Source organism: Haplochromis burtoni, unplaced genomic scaffold (assembly GCF_018398535.1).
Source record: "Haplochromis burtoni strain Fernald_Lab_line unplaced genomic scaffold, NCSU_Asbu1 Contig_181, whole genome shotgun sequence".
Taxonomy (NCBI): Eukaryota; Metazoa; Chordata; class Actinopteri; order Cichliformes; family Cichlidae; genus Haplochromis; species Haplochromis burtoni.
In genome coordinates, this window is record NW_024582542.1 from 1121386 (window position 1) to 1142595 (window position 21210).

The 21210-nt window shown below is 39.2% G+C and overlaps 2 protein-coding genes across 4 annotated transcripts in view; both read right to left on the reverse strand.

Annotated features, from left to right (window-relative positions):
- Positions 1-4677: 4677 nt before the first annotated feature.
- LOC102292712 (bMERB domain-containing protein 1) lies at positions 4678-20313 on the reverse strand. The gene is made up of 6 exons (XM_005934435.2): positions 17934-20313; positions 12229-12349; positions 9452-9525; positions 8655-8769; positions 7034-7104; positions 4678-6590 (listed from the first exon to the last, which is right to left on the reverse strand). Exons 1-6 carry the CDS (start codon positions 18100-18102, stop codon positions 6478-6480), a joined length of 663 nt encoding a protein of 220 aa, XP_005934497.1. The 5' UTR covers positions 18103-20313; the 3' UTR covers positions 4678-6477.
- A 126-nt stretch (positions 20314-20439) lies between these two features.
- Positions 20440-21210, reverse strand: part of LOC102292193 (phosphoinositide 3-kinase regulatory subunit 6) — a 20095-nt gene continuing 19324 nt past the window's right edge. For all 3 annotated transcript variants that reach the window (XM_005934433.3, XM_005934434.3, XM_042225749.1), the window contains 2 exons: positions 21052-21161; positions 20440-20852 (listed from right to left, as the gene is read on the reverse strand). In XM_005934433.3, the coding sequence (XP_005934495.1) occupies positions 20696-20852; positions 21052-21161 (267 nt within the window). In that variant the 3' untranslated portion in view covers positions 20440-20695. The remainder of the gene's footprint in view (positions 20853-21051; positions 21162-21210) is intronic.

Genomic DNA, 21210 nt, shown 5'->3' on the forward strand with positions numbered 1-21210 from the left:
TCATGTCTGCTGAAGGCAAGGTCATAATAACTCAAAAGATGCTTGTAGTGCTATTAGTGACTGTCATTACAATGCATTGTCCATCAAACTGTTTGTACTGTATCAACAGTTACAAACTGTCAAATGAAGCTTATATAACATTTGTAAAGTAAAGTAAAGTGTAAAGTGTGCGTGTTAGTCCCCATAGGGAATTTGTTACATATAGTGAATCAAATTTCAAGTCAATTTTATATATGGTCCAAAATCACAAATCAAATTTCAAGTTTGAGGTAAACTTGTTCCTTCCCTCTATACTGATTTGCTCCTGCGTCTCTATTTCTGCTTCTTTTATGTCCTTATGTTATCCTTAGCATTTTAGAGTAACTCCTAGTTTCCAAAGTCATTATTTAAATGTGACCCAAAGGAGGTATCCATTTCAATAGGAATGTTTAATGCTAATGCAAAACAAAATCTTTCTATACATGTAACAATAGGACCCAAGACAATTAACAGATCTACTTTATTAAATACATGTAAAACTATAAAATTGTACGATCGTAGGTGGAAGACATAATAAGCGCTGCAGGGAATCTATTAAAAACTAACACCATGTGTCACACGTTAAAGGCATGGCAACCTACACCTAAACAGCTATATGTAATATACTCCACACACATTAGCAATGCTCTAACAAACTATAAATACATGGCATTTTGTACAGTAATGTATTGTTAATTATAAAAACAGTATGCAAATACTGAGAGAAAAATAACCATCCATCTATCCATCGAGCCACTTCCTCCAGCTCATCCAGAGGGACACCGAGATGTTCCCAAGAGCCGAGAGATATAATTTCTCCTGCAAGTCCTGGGTCTGCCCCAGGGCCTCCTCCTGGAAGGAATACCTCACCTAAATGGTAAATGGCCTGTATTTGTATAGCTCTTTACTTAGTCCCTAAGGACCCCAAAGTGCTTTACACGTTCAGTCGTCCACCCATTCAAACACATTCACACACCGGTGATGGCAAGCTACATTGTAGCCACAGCTGCCCTGGGGTGCACTGACAGAGGCGAGGCTGGCGGACACTGGCGCCACCGGGCCCTCTGACCACCTAGGAGGTGTCCAGTAGCCATTCTAGTCAGATGTCTTAACCACTTCAGCTGGCTCCTTTCAATGTGGAGGAGCAGCATTTCAGCCACTCTTCAACAAAACTAATTTCTGCAACCTGTTTTTGTGACCTTACTATTTCAATCAATATATGTGACCCAATGACGCCAACAGAACCACATCATCTGCAAAAAGCAAAGATGAGACCCTCCAACAATTGGCTATGCCCAGGTATTCTATCCATAAAAACTATGAACAGATTCAGTGACAGGGCAGCCATGGTGGAGTCCAACACCCTCCAGAAATAAATCTAACTTACTGCCGGCAGTATGAACCAAGCTCTCACAAAAGTTAAACAGGGACTGATTGGCCCATAACAACTGGCCAGACACCCCCCACAGGATAACCAGAGGGACCAGGTTGAATGTCTTCTCCAAGTCGACAAAGCGCATGTAGACTGGTTGGGCACCCTCAAATGTCCTCAAGAGCAGCGGTCCCCCAACCCCTGGGCTGGTACTGGTCCGTGAGTCGTTTAGTACCAGGCCGCAAGAGTTGAGGCTTGGGTGTGAAATTTATGGCTTTCAGGGTTTTTGCTTTTATCGTTAACTCGGTTTACCTGGGTTTTTTCCCGTGTGCTATGAATAAATCTTCCTTTTTTGGTACCAGTACTGTTTTTGTTTCCCTGTATTTATCCGCGACACCTTAAAAGCCGGTCCATGAAAATATTTTTGTACATAAACCAGGGACCGCTGCTCAAGAGGATAAAGAGCTGGTTGTTTCTGCTGGATCAGAGGTTGACTAACAGGTATGCTCTCCTCTCCAGTACCCTGGGATAGACTTTCCCAGGGATGCTGACGAGTGTGATCCGCCTGTAGTTGGAGCACACCCTGCAGTCCTCCTTCTTAAACAGGGAGCCACCACTCCAGTCAGTTTTACAAACCAGTTGTTTTTAATATTTTATGATGGACACAAAGACTCATGAAAAGCTCTCCATGGATCATTAATGAAAATGTTTTGTGGTGTTTATTTTGGTTGTTTTGTGCAGACTGCTCATGTATTGTGCATTTGTAATGTGGTTTCCAGTCTTGGTGTGACCAAGAAGAGGTGTAGACAGCAAGAGGCCACCATGACAGATTCTCGCAGCGATTAATCACATCAGGCCAGCGTTAACCTTCAATGTGGCTGTTAAAGGGTTGAATAAATTCACATACAAATAACCTTGCTGTAAAAGGACTAACGTATATGCAAGGACAGGCAGTCATATTTTGCAAAGAAAGCTCTTTATGGAGATTACAGTAGGAACCCTAAAATAAAACTACTGTATAATAACAATGCTGTAAATGCTACATGCTGTAAAGCTTTAATTCTCCGTAAAATATTTTACAGTAAGAAACTATAGGGCTGTAAATAACACTATATACAAATATAAATATAGGCCATTTAACAAACATTGCAAATTCTTAGTATACCTAACATGCAAATAGAAAAAAACATGAATGAAAAACCAAGGAGTAAATATAGGTAAAGAAACTGCTCTGCTTCGGTTAAGCTTTGTGGCCATATTTAGCATACCCTTTCCAAAAGCCACAGGTAGACCTAATGGTGCTCACACACTCACGCTCTGTCATTGCTACTTGTGCAAGCAAAACCACACTAGCATGACATTGCTGCTGACATAATGTCAGGCAAGTAAACAGGGACCCAGACCTGGCAACCCGCTGCATTGCAATCATTTGATTATTTGGTTGAGGGAGTGCTTTGCAACCACATTAGGAGGTGTGGGGGACGGAAACAGAGGGAGTGTGTAGGGAGGGCTTAGGGGAATGAGTCAGAGTTGCTTTTTATAAACGACAGGAAATCAGTTTCCCATATTAGTTACTTTTGGAGAGCGTTAATTAAACATGGCAGCCTTCCAAGTAAAGGCGCTAACACTGCAAATGCTGTCATTACCTCTGACTTATCGGGCCATTCCCTGACTGAAAGGAGATAACAGGTAATATGAACTGGAAACAATACATTAGTAGCTGGAAACAATATGCAATATAACAGACACTGACTAACAGAGAAAAATGAATAATGTTATCACCAACCGCACATAACCTGTGCTTATACAGTACAAACCATCGCCATGGTTATGCATGTAAAAGAATATGACACAGTCAGGCTGTAGCAGCCTGTGTGCCAGCAGCTGGCATCCTTGGTGCTCAGATGTCAGTGGACTGTTAATTAGCCAGGACACACATTGCTGGTCATGCTGGGATCAAAGAACTTTTCCAGTAAGTGTTTCAGGGAAAAGTGACCACCACAAGAACAACATGAGGAGTTTTTCCTTTTAGCACCAATCTGACAGCTTTCTAAAATGCCTCCTCGCAACTTTTCTTGCTCCATTTAATGACCATGCTTCTGCCATTCACCCATTCTCCCTTTTTCCCATGGTATTATTGTGTGTGTGTGTGTGTGTGTGCGAGTGTTTTGTTCAGTTTTAGCTATTTGTGTCTTTAAGCACTTTGTAACAAACAAGCCTCATAGAATGATGGAAAATATGCCTGGTGCTACGAGTAGAAATGAGACAGACACATTCTACTTTTCTCATCTGGTGTCTAAGTAAGAAATAAATCTAGAACAGTGTAAGTGGTATTTGTAATTGTATGCAGAGGTTTCTTTGTGTGTGCGTGTGTGTGTGTGTGCGCGCGTGTGAACAAGCGACAGAGAGAGAAAGGAAGAGAAAGAAATTGTGGTATCCATGGCAGCAAGTGGGTTTCATTTCCTTTTTGCCCTTTTTATTCAGTGCTACTCATCTACGTCCTTGCAAAGTCACATGCATTACTGAACACTTCAGTCACTGTCAGGCTGCTTGACACTATAATATTCAAGGGCTGAATGTACACATTTAGATTCAGCAGGTGTTCTCGCCATCTTCTGTTCCTCCGAATCCAGCAAAGTTTGTTATCTAGCACGCCCTAATAAATGAGATGAATATGCTATTATAGTTTAGTATTGTTGCTGCAACTGAGCAATGACAGCTACTCTATAGTGCTCATTATGCTGAGGCACAGAAGCAAGAATATTTATATCACTCCACACAAACATTCAATCATTCTCTGTAATTCTCCCTTACAAACAGACACGTGCCATCTCTTCATACACACAGTATCTGTGCCCAAGGCCTGTGTGATTATGACATTTGAATGGCAGGCCTGCCCTTTTCAGGTGGTGCTCACTGAGAGCTGCCCTTGTGAGAAGTCACAGTGCTTCCACTATAGATGACTAACACCGAAGATGAGACCCCTCTCTAACTCTGTGCCCTCCCACTGCCTTTCTCCCTTCTTCTTCAGCTCCTCTGCTTTCAGCCACTTCAACCCTGCTTCTTAGATCATTTTCTCTCTGTGGCTCCCATCCTGTGACACTCTGCCTAACTCAAGACGTGATGTGGTCTCTTCCAAGAATTCTTCACAGAAATTCTTGGATACCCAGTCTGGGCATGTAGCATTCATTTTCAGTTGGTGGGCTGCTTTTATGTCTAAATGTGAAAATTGAAATAGAATAAACATGACAGACGCTCAAAGTCTCAACACAGAAGAAATGAAGGTCTTTGCAGAGCAGAAAGCTTTATTTATCACTGTGCAGCTCAGTCATAGGAACCAACATAAAAGGCAATATCTGCATGAAAAGAAAGGCGGTATGATGATTTCTTTCCATGCGAATTTGTAAATTGGCCTACCTTTACTAACAAAAAGCTTTTGTTCTAGGAGATGGTTCACATCATCATTTCACTTCATATCTCAGAGAAAGAGAAAATGAAGCCTTCATCAGAGTATACTGTCTTCTCAAAAAACTTGCACAAACCCATATTATGGCTAAGTTTACTTGCTACATCATATTTTAATTTGGCTGTTAGAGACAGTATTTCAATAATCATTGAATCCTTTCTGGACTTTCATGACGCCATCATACGTGGTTGCTGAGTGATACATGACCCGAGGCTCCGTGACAGTGCTGAGACTGATCAAAGGACCCAATCACTCAAGTGAAGAGCCAGCTGTATCCATTTCAAAGTCTAGAAAAGAACTGAAAGCTTGCCGAAGAGACATCATTTAAACCAATTAGATAGATTTAGGGGTCTCAAACAGAATCTACTTTAGAGACATGTATCCTCAGCATATCTACATTTCAGCTGAGTAAAACAATCTCATGTTTACTTAATCTCTGTTTTGTAGATGATCCGAAAGAGTGCGGGAGAGTTTCAGATGCTTTGGAAATCCAGAATATTGAAAAAAATAATGGAAGTGGCAATAGTAATTTTATTTCGTTCTCCGCCTGCCTTTCATGATAGCAATTGCCTTTGGATGTGTTACACTTTTGAAGTCTCATCTCTCTGATCCGTCCAACTTTCCTCACTGTTCCATTCTAAAGATGTGGGTTTCCATGGCGACAACTCCTCTTTGCAACACAAAGAGATGCAAGATAGCTTAATTGGTCACTACATCCATGAACCCCATGTCCTGTATATATGACTCATTGTGCACTAAAGACCTTTATCTACAAGACCCCACATCCTGAGAGTACAGTGGCATATGTACGGCTTTGTGTCTCGATATTGAACAACACTGCTGTCATCGATGTCAACTTGTTAGGTGTCACTGTAAATCTGCTGGAAACTTAACAGATTTTTTAAAGGGAATTTTTTAGGTTTAGTCATTTTTGTCAAAATCTCAAACACCAATATGCGCTTTCCTTTTACCCAAACCTGTCTTGCCAAAAGCCACCCTCCTTGAGCCTGGCTAGCTTACCAATCATTTAAGAATAATAGAGAGAGACAGATGACTAACTCTTCCTTCACAAACCACCACTATTCAAAAGGTCATACCTATTTGGATCTAGAGTCAGATCACAGGCAACTTCATCCTGACAGAGCTCCCGATTAATGCCAGATTCATTATTGTAGTGTTCATAATGCAAATAACATTATAGCGGTGTCTAGAATCCTGCTGACTCGTACACACATATTGAGGAGATGACAATAATCATAGTTCAGTGAAGCATCCTGATATAAACCTGTGGGCTATAGTAGTTTTTTTTTCCACTTTTACTTTAAGAGAACGTGCTAACTTACTTACAATGACCAGGGTTATGAGGTTTCTGTCCTTCAAACCCTATGTGAAAATGACAAATAGATACAAATACACTGGGTTGACCTGCAAAGCCAAGACACAGCTAATAAATTAATAATAAAATAAATATAGATGAAGTTGCTTCCTGAATTCCTGGGATGGATAGCTCACTACGCTGTCATTGCTCGACCCATGCTTTAAAGTCCTTCTTGGAGCTAAAAGTGGAAAAAGGAGTCCTGTGGAAGAGCACTGCAGAGGAGCGCTGTCATTTGGCTTTAGTCTACATGATGGAGCATGTAAAGCCACAGCACTCTTTCAGGAGGGTGAGTCCTGTCTTGGTGAGGGGCGAAGATGTCTGCTGAGCCCGGGTGGGTGCCCTTCTGGTTGGCATACCTGTAACACGGTACAGTGAACTGTGTTGTATTTATGTATTGCAAAAGACATCTACATCTGTGTGCACACATACATACACAGCAAGATCAATCACTGTATACTGTATAACTAAGTTAAGACCATAAGTGCATATCCTGATGCATGCTTAATCAACCAACTAAGGAAATTCCTCAGAAACTGATTCTGTTCATCTGGAAGAAGCGAAACCCAAGTGACAGCAGAATGCAGGTTTCCCCAACTAGCTAAGACTGAAGAAGTCATTTGGATGAAACATTTCTCCCACTGAAAAATGCCGCATCCAGATGAACAGAATCAATTTTTTGGGAACATAAATACATACATTTTTCAGTCAGGTCTAAAGCACAGTCTCAGCACACCCATTTTCCATTTTATCAGTCGATACTTTCAAAAAAGACAACATTTCAGCTTTCATGACTGAATACCTGTCTTCTTCAGATTTCTTGGCAATTTGGACTTCAGAAAATCTGCCATTTCTTTATCTTCCTCTTTCTCCCTGTAAAAATGAATACATATGTAATACTACAATTACAAAGTAAAACACAAAAAAATGACAAAGCTGTTATGACCTAAATTTCCCCCTGTTCCAGGAATATTAAAAAGAAAATCTTTTCCACAGGTATTCTTTCATTATCCGAAGCATCCTTAAAAATCAAGAAGGCTGGTTTTTACTAAAGCAGAGAGATGAAACATCCTCCCCAGACACCCACTAGATAAGCGAGCTAATGCACCTCTGGCAGTTAAGATTTCCTGGCAAAGGTTTCTATACGCTTAGTGCATATTAGTGAATGTCGCAGTCTCATTTTGTGTTATTTGAATACAGCCCAAATGCAAATAAGTGTATATAACTTGGATACTTGCAGTGTTTATTGTATATGGATATATATCATATGTATTTAAAAGTGATATCTAATGAATTATATTCAGTTATATTACTATTAATGTCTCAAAGATAAAAACTCTCGGGTAAAGATCACAGAGAGATTTCTCCTGTGATAAACAGTCCTGATTTTATAAAAGTAAAGTAAAATAACAGAAGAGAGAGCTTTATATTTATGAGCATGGACAACGTGGCCTTGGGCGCTGTCACATGCATCCTCTCCTCTCTGCACCCATTAACGCGCTGCCGTTCTCCTTCTTCGTGGCTCTCACCTTCCCAGCAGCCCTGCGGCTATTTCACAGCATGCCGTCAGCTGCCAGCAGAAAGCGCTGCTCAGACAAACTAACAGTGTTTTATACACTGTGAGATCAAACCTAGAAAACATGCTTATTATTCTACACGTGGTTGTCCACTCGCAGGCAACGTTAGGTTTCAAGCTATGCAAATTAAATGTGAAATGTTTGAACCTGTGAGGATGAATATGCTACTCTGGTAGCAAATTCATCCTCACAGCAAAGCATCTGGGTCAACATTTTAAGATGCATTTATTTTCTATTGCTGCAAAATGGACAAACTGGAAGTTGATTACAGTAGATCTCAAAAACAACATGAACTATTTTGACCTATGGTAAGCCTGCTTTAAACTAATAAGCAATGATGATCCACTATGTGTCATTTCCACATCAGTTGGCTCATTAAACCTATTTCTTTCTTTTATTTTTTTTAAATCATCAGGAGCTCCCCTTGCAGAGCTCATTGATGCACCCTGACACATCTTTAATTGAAATGGCTCTCTGCTGTGCGCTCTGTGGGACCCTCTCTGGCAGCAACGCGCCTGAGGAAACATTCAACTTTTTTCATGGGAAGCAAAAGAACTCCTTTGTGGAGACATGCATATTTTGGATGCTGAACTGAGAGAAAAATTTATCAGCATTAGTGACTACTGAGGAGGTGCGAATCTGTGGCTTATCAGTCATTATGAAGATTTTAAGGAGGGATGAAAGATGAAAAAAAACCATATCAAGCTTTTTTCCCTGCATCTACTTCCATGTGATCTGCATATGCATTTGGACTGCATTTTTAATGATTCACTCAGATTTCACGTGTGGAAGTGACCAAAGAACTCCAGTCTAGGCCATCTGTAAATCACTGAGATGAAAGCACACCTGAGACGTTCAAATTCAACATCATCCACGAGGAAATCTCTGGTCTCTACCAGCTTTTGGATCTGCTGTAGCAGCTCTTCCTCCTTCTGCCGGTCATCATTGGACTTGTCATTATCTGGAATAGCATGAAAGAAGACGACATCAGGACTATGTCCCACATTAGCTACTTTGAGTAATATGTTACTGTTTGTGCACGCAGATGAATGAACAGCTAGCTATAATAACACACATGCAAAACTTTTGATTGATCCTTCAGTTGACTTCAATCATTTATAGTTAAGAGTTAAAATGAAACCTATGGAAAAAGCAAGTCGGTATAAAGGCCAGAAGCAAAGGAAACACTTTATCAAGATCATTAAAATGATGCATCTAACATTAGTTGAGTTCTTGATCAACCATCAGTGGCTACGTTATTTATTGTAAATTGTTTGCTTCATCTGTTAATAAAAAACAGCACTGCAGAGCAGGTTTGGAGAGTCAGATAAGATGTCCATAATTATTTTTGCATCCCTGTTGTTTACTTCCATTTGTTTATGCTAAGCCATAATCAAACTTTTAGATAAAGCATGAATATTAGAAATTTCCTGTCCAGCTGTTTGCCCTGGCTCTTTATGCTAACGTTGCTAAGCACTTGCTGGCTTCAGCTCCAAATGTGTGGTAGTGGAATTGATCTACTCATTCTGTTCTTGGCAACAGAGTGAACAAACCTATTCCCCAATATTTCATCATGATTTTGTTTGTTTGTTTGTTTGTTTTGGTCCAATAGCAGCAATCATGAACACCCAAAGGACTTCTACCTGGTATGGACACTAATTTGTGAAGCTCCTTCTTCAGACGAGTAATCTCTTTGCAGAGCTGAATGTCATCCATCCTGTTCAGGCATGATGGCGTAAAAGAAACACATGCACACATAAACAGAAAAAGAGCACTTATGTAAGCACTGCAGATGATGAAAATCACAGCACTTTTTACACTACATGTTCCAACATTACTTGTCAGTAACATATTTTGTTTTTTACTAAAGGCTTTTTCTTGTTTTTTTCACATACATATTGCTTCATCCATATATATTGCTAAACAGAATTCATGGTCAGTAGTTTGCCAGGGTATAATGGTTAGGGTTATATTATTTAAAGACAAACCCACTTAAAGAGCTTATTAGACAAATACAGTTCTCATGTAGCCTGAGATAAAGACTAGTGACTCAGAGAATTGATTAATTCAGTCAGAGAAAGGCTTACTAATGGGACTTTACATCATCATTTAGCAGCAAACAGGTATTTGAAACTGATAGTGTCTCTGGAGTAAAAGCAAGCACTCAGTGCAAAATCCTCCAGGCTCTCCAGAGTTTGTGCATAAACCTTCATCCTGCCCCTGAATGTTCATGATGTTCAGCAAGGCCATTACCATCATTACCATCAGCAAGGAGTCATCGTCTGTAATTACCATCTCACTGGGAAATGAGATAATGACCTCATCAAGACATATGGACTTCTTAAGCAACCATTTTCTGTCATGGTAAAAAATAAAAAGAACTGTGCCTGCTGAACAAAAAACCAAAAACATCTTCACCATACACGAAGCACTACTGAATCCCTGGTTGCCATGTCAATAAAATGAGAAAGAGAAATATAATGTGGTCATCATTATCGTCTGGCCTCAACCCCTGCGAGACGCTGTCGATGACCCTTAAAAGTAGATTTATGGGGATGGACGACCGTATTCAAGAGTAAATTCTTGCTTCACTCCTGAATAGGAAAAAAATGAAATTCAAACAGAGAAAGCTTGTTATTGATCTTATATTTAACAAAGGAGGTGACACAATCTTTCTGAGCAGAAATCCCTGAAGCAGGTCTGAGCCAGATAGCCGTTCTCTGTTTCAGTGACCCTTCACAGAATCAGTGTGAGTGGATCATTACTGATAGTGAAGAGGGATGGAAGCCCCTCCGTGCCTTGCTTGTCAAGCAAGAGGCCATCGCATGAACTCTGTATCCTATGAACAGACTTTTATTACAAACCACACACATACACACAGAAAAGGCTACACACACATTCATACATATTACACACATTCATCACTGTCAATAGAAAAAGAGACTGAACGCCACACTTGTCTACCTGTTATGTCAGATCCCATCCTTACATGAGCATCTGATAAAATGGCCAATGGCCAAGAGATGGCGATTTGGAATGGAAACATAACTTATTAGACAAATAAATAAATAAATAAATCCTGGTATTTGTTTGCATGAGGACCCTTGAAAAAATCTGCTTCAGATTGCTACTCTAGTCTACATGTCCTCCTTATCCACTCTTTCGGTCTTTCAGTCTCCCATTTTTCCATTTGCTTGACTCTTGCTTGCTACTCCACACACGTCACTCCTCGCATTCCCCCTGCCATCTGAGCAGGGCAATTGCCTATCTTCCAGAGGAGTATATGAATAAATATCCATGTATTAGCCAGCTTTGTGGAAGCTGCAGTGGAGCCATTGAAATTGTAATGGGGGTAGTTTAGGGTGTAGCTGATGGGAATTACAGACAAAAAAATTAGAGGAATTATGCCTGAGGTTTTATTTCTGAAACGTGTCCTAAATGATTACACTGCTCTTAATAGGGAAAGCATCACTGCAAATATTATAGGTTGTTTAATTTTTGCACTTATTAAAAACTCTGAATCCTTTATCTTCTTCAGATTTACTACAGAATCTACAAGTTGCCCTCCAGGACTGATGAAGAAAATCAAAAAACTGATTTCAAATAACATTGAGGTGCATTTGAAGCATCTAAACTAAAAATGTACACAGTCATCAAGTTTCAAAACTGACTTCTACAAATCTAATTTAAAATTCTAGTACATCCTAGTAAGTAAATTCATGCCACTCCATCAACCAGTTAAATTTTTTTAGCAACATTTGAAGGGTAAGTTTGGATAGATTGCCATGGAAATTTGGTTTTAAAATGTTTATGCATCAGCAAAAATAGGCCCTAGATTACAAATGCATGTTAACGTAATATTAGCATGATAACAAAGTGTCAACATCACGTTCAAAGGCAATCCTAACCACATCTCAGGCAGACCATTTTCAAAGCTGTGCAGCTTCTGAAATGTGAGCTGAGCCCAAGTTGGATATTTACACTCATGCACCACTGTGCAACCTTCTTGCTCTTATTTTTCTGCTTTGCAGAATACAGAAAGTGCACATTCTTGAATAAGTGACTGCTCTCGGTGCAAATTGTGGCACGATGAACAAAACAAAAAGTATATAAATAACTTTACATTGTCCTCTTTTTATAGGCTTACCATTATACTCAGTGTAATTATCTATTAGATGTAGATTTAAAAAAAGACCCTACTTGTCAATTGTAAGGTTCGATTTCTCATTTTTACACACCTAGTGGTAAAGATTTAACAATAACACAGTTGGATCTCAATTTTTCATGCATTAATTTTACCTTCTGTTGTGCAATTTTAAGCATAATAATATTGACAAAATAAATCATCTGCCAGCTCAACTAAAATCTAACAAGCAATGAATTTTCACACCCACAGCAAACAATGATTTTAAGTCCTCACATGTATCTGAGCTCTGACTCTCTCCTAACCAGGACATCCCTGATCCTCTCAATCTTAAAGAGCTCCCCCTCGATGTCATCCACGGTGATGGTGGAGTCTGCCATGGAAACCACGTCGTCCTCTGAAAGAGAGACAGCGAGAGACTTAGTCTTTCTGAACGCTGGACAAAAGACCACACACTGGAAAAAAACACAACATTCCTAACAAGGCATTTAGATTACAGACTCTTCAGTAGGTTAAAACATGCCACACACAGATTGGTGATGTGTGTGCACACTTTTGAAGATGATCTACTGTGGCATTTCAGAACCATAACGCATATGAATTTGCATTTTAAACTGTATAAACAGCTGCAGCAGAAACTGCTGCTAGATGAGCAGAAGAGCAGAGTGTCACAGCCAAATTACCATGTGTCAGCAGCTGGCACAACTTGCATGGCTGTCGCCCCCACACACACATAACTGTGCATACACACAAACACTTTAATTGCATGATGCGTTAGGCCAGGAAGTAAGGCAGTAAAGCTGTCAACCCCTTCCACTGCAGTTTTGTTTACACTGCCATGTTGTGCTGTACAAAGTCTCTAACTGCCTGTCACTATGCATAAAGAAAAAAAAATACATTCTATTCCATGTTGTTATATTTAATGTTTATTAGTAATATTTCACATAATTTTTTAATTTTGCAGTTGCCTGCTTTTAGAATTTCCACATGTGCTGTTCATAAATAAAGTTTACAATCTGTGGTATGTGACTATGTGATATCCTTGTTTTGCATAGACTAGAATACACGTACAGCATTTAATACTTTTGTGTGTGCTGTGCTTTAAAGACATTTAATAATTAACTGCTGGCCGCAAAATAACTTACAATGAACGCTAATAGGAAGGAACAATGAAACAATTCTCAAATTATTTTTACAACATGCTGAATTTGTGGCATGTTGTAGCACAGAGATCCTTGATGACTTCCAACAAAAGCCTGATGGCTGATATATAAATAAAAAATAAATAAAGCACGGCTGTGAGGAAAAACACTTTAAGGGTGTTTATTTTGCATAGTTTGCCCACCAGAGGGCATTCTGCAACTTCCTTGCTGGCCACGCTTGTGGAAATGTAAACATAACAACCAGCTGGTCTGAGTAAATGGTCTGTAGCGCTTTACTTGGTCCTAAGGACCCCAAAGCGCTTTACACTATACACAATCATCCACCCACTGGTGATGGCAAGCTACAGTGTAGCCACAGCCACCCTGGGGCGCACTGACAGAGGCGAGGCTGCCGGACACTGGGGCCACCGGGCCCTCTGACCACCACCAGTAGGCATCGGGCGAAGTGTCTTGCCCAAGGACACAACGGCCAACACTGGGAGCTGGGGCTCGAACTGGCAACCTTCCGATTACAAGACGAACGCCCAACTCTTGAGCCACGATCGCCCCCAGTAAAGTCGCAGAGCTCTATCGTTTTATTGGCACTTGTTGTGACAATAAAACAAGTTAATTTTTGAATTGCACTGTTATAATATCTTAGCAAGGAGTCATATTCAGTATCTTATTATTACTCCTATCCTATTCCAGTGTTTTTATAAACATATAATAAACATAATAATAAAGGTTATCTTATAACTAACATAATAAATGTTGGATTTCAGGTGTCTGAAAGAAATAAGAAGTAATTGGCCAACATATCAGCTTGTTAAATCACCAAATATCAGTACAGGTATCGGTCTAAATAATCTGACATCTGGCAGGCTCTAGATTTATCATAAGAAATCAACTGTTAAAACATTAACCCACAATAAAAAATTGCAAAACTTGCTGAAAATAGACACAATCTGTCCCAAAGCATCCAGAAAATTTTGTGTGGTACAAAAAGACAGTACTTCATTGAGAGCAGCTGCTGTACACTGTGAGCAGCAGAAGCAGCTTCACTGAACTCAACCAATAAGCAGCTGCTAATTCAAACATTAAACTGCAACAAATTTCTATCAAAACATTTATTTTAGCCATGTAGATCAGAAAACACAGGGAAAAACCTAATACAAATCTAAGCTGACCTTTTTAAAAGTAGATGGCTGAAGACCGACAATGACAGCTACTGTGACTTTATAACTGAAACAGGTCACCTCTTGTCTTGAGTTGTTCCTTTTATCAGTGCAGCGGTGCTGGACACCTGTCACTTCCCTGCAGCGAGCAGCCTTACATTATGGGCTGAGAGGAACACAGCCAGGGAGATACCACTTCTGACAGTCTGTCCCTGTTACCTCCCGAGGTCATTAAAGTCTTTCTATATACACACCATCACTCAGTGGAGCTTTATTATGGAATCTCTATTCAAGCCTCAATTAGCCCTGGGGTGGGGCAGAGCTGTCTAGGTTCAAAGTGCAGTGAAAACACTTATTCTGCACTAGCCTGACAAAAAAGCAGAATAGAAATTCAAACTCCAGGGTGACTTCAGGGTAAAAGCATTAACCATACTTCACGATAACTGCAGGTTTACATGGACTCACATTGCTATGAAAGATTAGCTTGTTTTGTTTTGTTTTTTGTTGCATAAGAGACATCTGTGCGACATCACAGATGTGCGACTGGTCTTTTGTGTTTCAATATAATCATTTTTTCCCCCAGCAATTTGGTTCTACTGTCTTACTTAAAAACTGTAAAAACTAGAAATTTGTGTCATGAGGTTTCAAAAAAAGCATTTTGACCTTTGAGCCAGTGTGCTTTCTCACTTTATTTCCAACTATAGAGAATAGGAACTACTCTAATGACTGTCTATGGAGCCAGGAGGCAATTAGCTCAGCTTATAGCTAACACTTGAAGCGCAGGGAAATCAGTGTTTAACTGAAGCAATCTGTTTCAGTCTCTTTACCTGCTGTGCCAACTGTGCTCTTCTTGTTAGCAAAATTACAGACATGAAATGTCTGCAGTAAAAAGGTGACGCTGGATTGTAAAAAATTTAAGTTAAGTGTTCAACCTGTTTTTTCATCTTTTTGACATGTTCACAGCAGTGTGTGCATTTTTCCAAACATTTAGTGAGGCCATTAGCTTTAAGTTAGAAAGCTTTATTGTGGCATGATCGGAGGACTTCACACTTAGTTTTGGGGGTTTAGGTTTCAGTTAGGTGTAGGTAAGTGTTCAGTTTTGGTTCTTAGATGGGATATATAAGGTTTAGATATGGGGATTAAAAAGTGTGTTATTATGGCATAGAGGCAAGTGAAAGAAAAACAAAATAGTCACTAACAGGACACAGCAGAGTATTTAATCAGCTGGTCACCTGGGTTTTACATAAATGAAATGCAATGTTTTAACGTTCACTACTCTGCTGAACTTTCAGAAATCTACACTCCTACCTTGAGAGCTTCCCAGTCTCTCAATCATTTTCAAACACTGTTTAAAACCTACTTATTCTCACTCTCTTTCAATTCTAGTTGAACAGGGCACTCTGACTTGTATTAACACAGCCTTATTTAGTTTATTTGATCATTTTTAGTGTATATTTACTGTTGATGTAGTGATGTATGAATACAGTACAGCACTTTGGTCAGCTGACATTATTTTAAAATAAGCTACAAAAATAAAACTGACTTGTCACAAAAAGACATTGCAGCCACTTTGAAGATAAATATTACAGACAATTCACTACATGTATGTCTTCTCAAAAACTCGCTGAAGCTTCTTTTTTAAACACGATTATGGATTTTCCTATCTGGGTTAAACACTATAATGTGTCCTGATGTCGTGAAAAACTCTTGGGTTGCTTTTGTAGTGTGCTTTGGGTCATTATCCATTTGCACTTTGAAGTGTGTCCAATTAGTTTAGCAGCATTTGGCCAAATCTGAGCAGAGAGTATAGCCCTGCACACTTCAAAAATCATCCTGTTACTTCTGTCAGGAGTCACATCATCAAAAAACACTCGTAACCTGATCCCACTGGCGTTACAAGCCCAAGCCATAACACTGCCTCCACCATGTTTGACAGATGATGTGGTATACTTTGGATCAAAGATGTACTTTTCTTTTTGCATCATTATAGTGCAAAAAAGGACTTATTTTCAGAACTGCACAGTGTCTTTTACATTTTTTCCTGACAAAACCTAATTTGGTCTTCCTGTTCTCATATATAAGCAGTGGTGTGCACCTCGTTGTAAACCCTCTGTATTTCCATTTGTGATCGTGGGCCTTTACAATGGTACGTCCACCTCTTGACTTGGTTAAATGTTGTGAAGTTTTTTTTCTCAACCACGGAAATTTCTCTGTCACTATGAATAGGGATTTTCCCATCTGTTTTTAACACTGTATCGTATCCTGAGGTCAGATCTATTATTACATGGGTTGTTGACAAGTCAAATGCCCTTTGAATTATATCATTAGACACAATATGCTCTGCTGTAAAGGCTCTCTAAGACAAGTAATTTTGCCACTGAGCAGTTATGACTCATCACTCGACTTCCTTTACACCTTCTCTCCGTTCTCTCACTCTCACTGTTAGTGTTTCTCATCTGCCTTTGCTTCGCCTCACTCTGTATCTCTCCTACTCTGCCCTGCCCTTCTTTTCATCTAAACCCCTAAAGATGTGAATTAAATTATGAGCTCAGTTTTACTCTTTTCTTTGACTCCAACTTTCTCTCTGCCCTGATACGTTCTATCCCTAATGAGGCAAACCATCATACTGACAGACAGATCAGCCTGATTAGAGACCCCAAGGCAAACACAGAGGAGAGAGAGGTGGGAAAATCATTTAGTGTAGAGGAAAAACATAGAAGGCTTAACAGAGAGTCTGCAATAAAAAAAGACATTACAATAAAAAAATAAAAATAAAAAAAAAAAAACAGAAATGCTGCTAATTAACAGTTAAAGTCACTTTCCTTGAAAATAAATTTGCACTTGCCTTTTTTTCCATTCATTATTTGAGTACTAGACTGTTATTCAGACAAATCAAGTCACTGGGCATTATTAATGATTATTAAAAATTGAATTAATGTCATAAAGAGGCGTAAATGAGTTATCTTTTTAGTTACTAATAGATGATGCCAGCGTCATGCCAAGACCCACATGTGGGCTATTATTCCTTATTTGAATAGCTGGTCTCTAAGTAACCTCACCTTACTTTTAATTAAGCAAGGAAACAAACAGGCACACACACACACACACACTGCCACTCAATAGACACCTGTGGATTCTTGACATTTTCTGAGCTGCAGCTTGTTCTGCTACTGGATAAATACATTGATCTGATCTATCAGTGCTGAAAACGCTCCCAATTAATTGTTAGGGCCTATTATTGTGTGTTTTACAAATTTACCCATATATTTAGATTATATAGTTGTATAAACACAAGAAATAAACTTTACATAATGCATGTTTGTCAAACCAGGAACGTATGCTAATAAGTGCAAAACGATATAAATATATGACAATGCTGTTTTTTAATATGCTCGATACATTAAATTATTACATTCAATCTGTTTTTTTTCCTTTTGTGTGTGTACAAAGCTAATGAGGTCACCACAAGTTCACCAAACAGTTAAGACAGGAGACACTATTTGTAGCAATGCAATGCTAATGAGAACATTTCACACTAAAATGAATGCACAGAATTTAGTAATGCTGCAGTAAACTCAAAACACATACACACTTAAGACGTCATTTAAACGTGACTGACATTATCGAAAAGTAATTATAAACCAGCAATTGTTTACTAGATAACCTGCTTTGTGGGTGTCTCTGCTCCATTCAGTGCGCTCCAGTGAACCGTACTGATGCTTCTTATCCATCGGTCCAACAGCTGCTCCTCTATTCTCTGTGCTTCCAATCGCAGAGGCTGGGGAACAGCAAAGACAGCTACAGGGGAGGGTCTCGCAGTTGTTGTGCTTCATTAAGTCATCGCCAGTCAGTCAACAACCTGCTGAGGCAGAGACAGCGAGATGCTCCAGTGATCTCCACCCGCTCCGACAGGTGACGGTGTGCGCGTGTGTGCGTGTGCGCGGTTGCAGCCTGCTTGTGTTACTACCTGGTCAACGCAAACGCGGATTTGATAGCAAATAAATAGCGACATCTGGTGGCACGTGGTTTCAATTACAGTTGGAGCCACAATTTGTCTGCCTCTGCACACCATCACAGTGGGTTTATCATTGAAACAATCGATATGTGATCGAAGCCCAGACTTTTAGATTAAATTAAATGTTTTAGAAATTACAACGGTTTCCATAAATAGTTCTCCATTTTCAGAGGCTCAGAATTAATTGGATAAGCAAACATACTTTCAAGTGCATGGATCATTTTTATTTCTTTATTTATTTCCTGGTCATTAATTCCAAAAATCAGTTATGCTTATGTTGTATCTTCTGCTAAATTCTTATTTGGTCTTCCTGTTCTTGGGTATGATTAGTGGTTTTTCACCTTGTTGTGAACCCTGTTGTTTATTTCCATGAAGGCATTCATTCGTGAATGAAGGCGTCTCTTGACTGTAATGATGATGATGATACACCTACCTTCTCCTCGTCTTAATTTTTTTTTTAGATGCTATGAAGTCTTTTTTCTTAACCATGGAAATAATTCATCATTTCAGCTGCCTTTTGTGGTCTTTCAGGCTGTTTGGTGTTGCTGAGCTGGTCATTGCAGCTTTTTTTTTCAGCTTTAGTGGCGACAATCTTCGCTTTCCCAAAGGTTCTCTTTGGAACTGATATTTAAAATTACAGTGAAAAGCATTTTTTGAATGACTGCTTCACAATAAAGCAAGGGAAGACGTCTCAGGTGGCGATGAAACTGCTAGTCGATTAATTTTGAACCTCTGAAAATAGGGGTTTGTGTATAAAAATGACTGTAATTTCTAAACAGTTAATGCAAACTTTTTGTATAATCCCTTGAATTAAATCTGGCCGACTTTGACCAACAATCTATGCACATAACACTGTAAATCCCCCGTGGTTGTTATAAGAATCCAAGACTCCAAGTTAAAAAAAACTAAATTTATTTTACACGATCACGGTTATTTACACGATCACGGTTATTTACACAATTACATTTGGAACCATACTTAATATATGATATATAAGAAAATAATGTGCAAAATATATCATGATTTTCAAACTTGTGATTTTACCCAGCAATGCTATTTGACACACATACACACACTTGATTTTTTTTTTTGCCACATACATAGTAACGCATCATTTCCATTTCCTGAGTTTGAGACCTTTGCCCCCCAGACTCACACCTATAGCCACACAACCTTTTTGCATAAACATCTGAAGCAATGATTGTGTCAGATCTCAATCAGCCATACATCTAGAACTCAGAGCATATCATATGATGACTGCATGTCACACGAATGTTTCTACAATTATGACATATACAGTAATTACAATTACACAGTAACATGTTGTACACCTCACACAAAGTTTTTCCTAAAATAAATTGATCAACAATTATGCAGTTTTAGTGCAACTTATCTACTTCATCTAACACAGTGCAGTACGTGGATTGGTCTTAGGGGTAATTTTCACACTTCAGTAGACTGGAGACATTTACTGACCACTGTTTAGCTGTTTGTCACATACATTACAAGGCAGGCAAACTGTAATCTGTCACTTCTGTTTGGTAGACAGTAGCTGTGCGTGCTGTTTTTTTTTTGTAGTAATATCTGACATTGCACATTGTTTTAGTTTTTACAGTGTGAGTCTAGAATTCAAAAAAGTTCCCAAACACTAAACCAAAAACTACAGTAAACAGTAGCACCCTATTAACAGCTTACATTATGTAACATGTATATGGATAAAAAGGTATTTGAAAGATTGTGTCAGGACAAAAGCAAAGGGAACGACAGCTGTCATCGTACCAGCTTTTCAATAATTTGAATATTTCAGTAGGTGACAGGTCATGTTTGTCAGCATTCTTGTGTGTATACTGTGTGTGTGTGTGTTTGTGTGTGTGTGTGTCAAAGAAGCAGTAAACGGTAGTGTCTATGAAGTAGAGCAACTGTTACAAAATCAGATCTGCTCCACTAAGTGATAGCTTTTTGAAGCAAAATTTCCAGATTGCTGAGTTTTTATTATGCCACATGACTGTTGATCCAAATACTCATCAGCTACGTGCTTTTGCTTGTTGCTGATCTCTCCACTGTCAGAGACAACATTGTACTCTGGAATTATTCCGGCTGGCACAGCAGGATATTCAAAAGGAATGAACACCGTCAGGTTTAATCATAACCTGCAGTAAAAAAAAAAGTTGTCCTGTGACTATAAAAGCAGCCTACAGGTTATTTCATTAACTGCAAAAGTTGACACTAGTACTGCCAGTCAATGTGCCAGTCATTTCAGATTGGCGGAGTGAAACTCTAGTTTCGGAAGCAGCTCATCATGACTCAGAGGTGATTTCTATTCATTTGCTGGATTAGATGTTTAAAAGAGAGAAAGGTCATTGCCACTGCCACAACTACTAAAAGTGTCTCTGTGGGGTCACTTCATAACATCAGTTGATGATGCCAGCAAATGTATTAATTGGCAGAGGAAGTCCTTTGTTCATGTACTTGCTCAGTCCAGCATCTTTATCCTCTTCCAACTTGTATTTGGACCTCATTGTTTTCTGGACACAGTATCCTGGATCCACACAGGGCGAGACCTCGATGCTAAAACAAAAACATATTTAACATGGAGATCAGTTTGGACTGCGTGGAAACTAATTAGCTCCCGAACCAACTGCAGCTCTCTTTTACCAACTAGTACTGTTGTAGTTGTTAGCAATGTAGCATCACACATTTTTTCCCTTTACCAATGAGACACCAAGCAAAATACACTGACAATACAACTTAGACTACACTCTTTTACCTCTGCACATTTCTGTAGGTCCTGGAATCATCTCTGTCCAGTATAACAGTGAAAGAACGTCTCTCCAAAGTGCGAATTTTAATGTTGCTGGTTCGAAACTTTGGCGGCTCCTGCAAAATAATGCACTTTGTTAAAAAATATTTGCATATATATATCTAT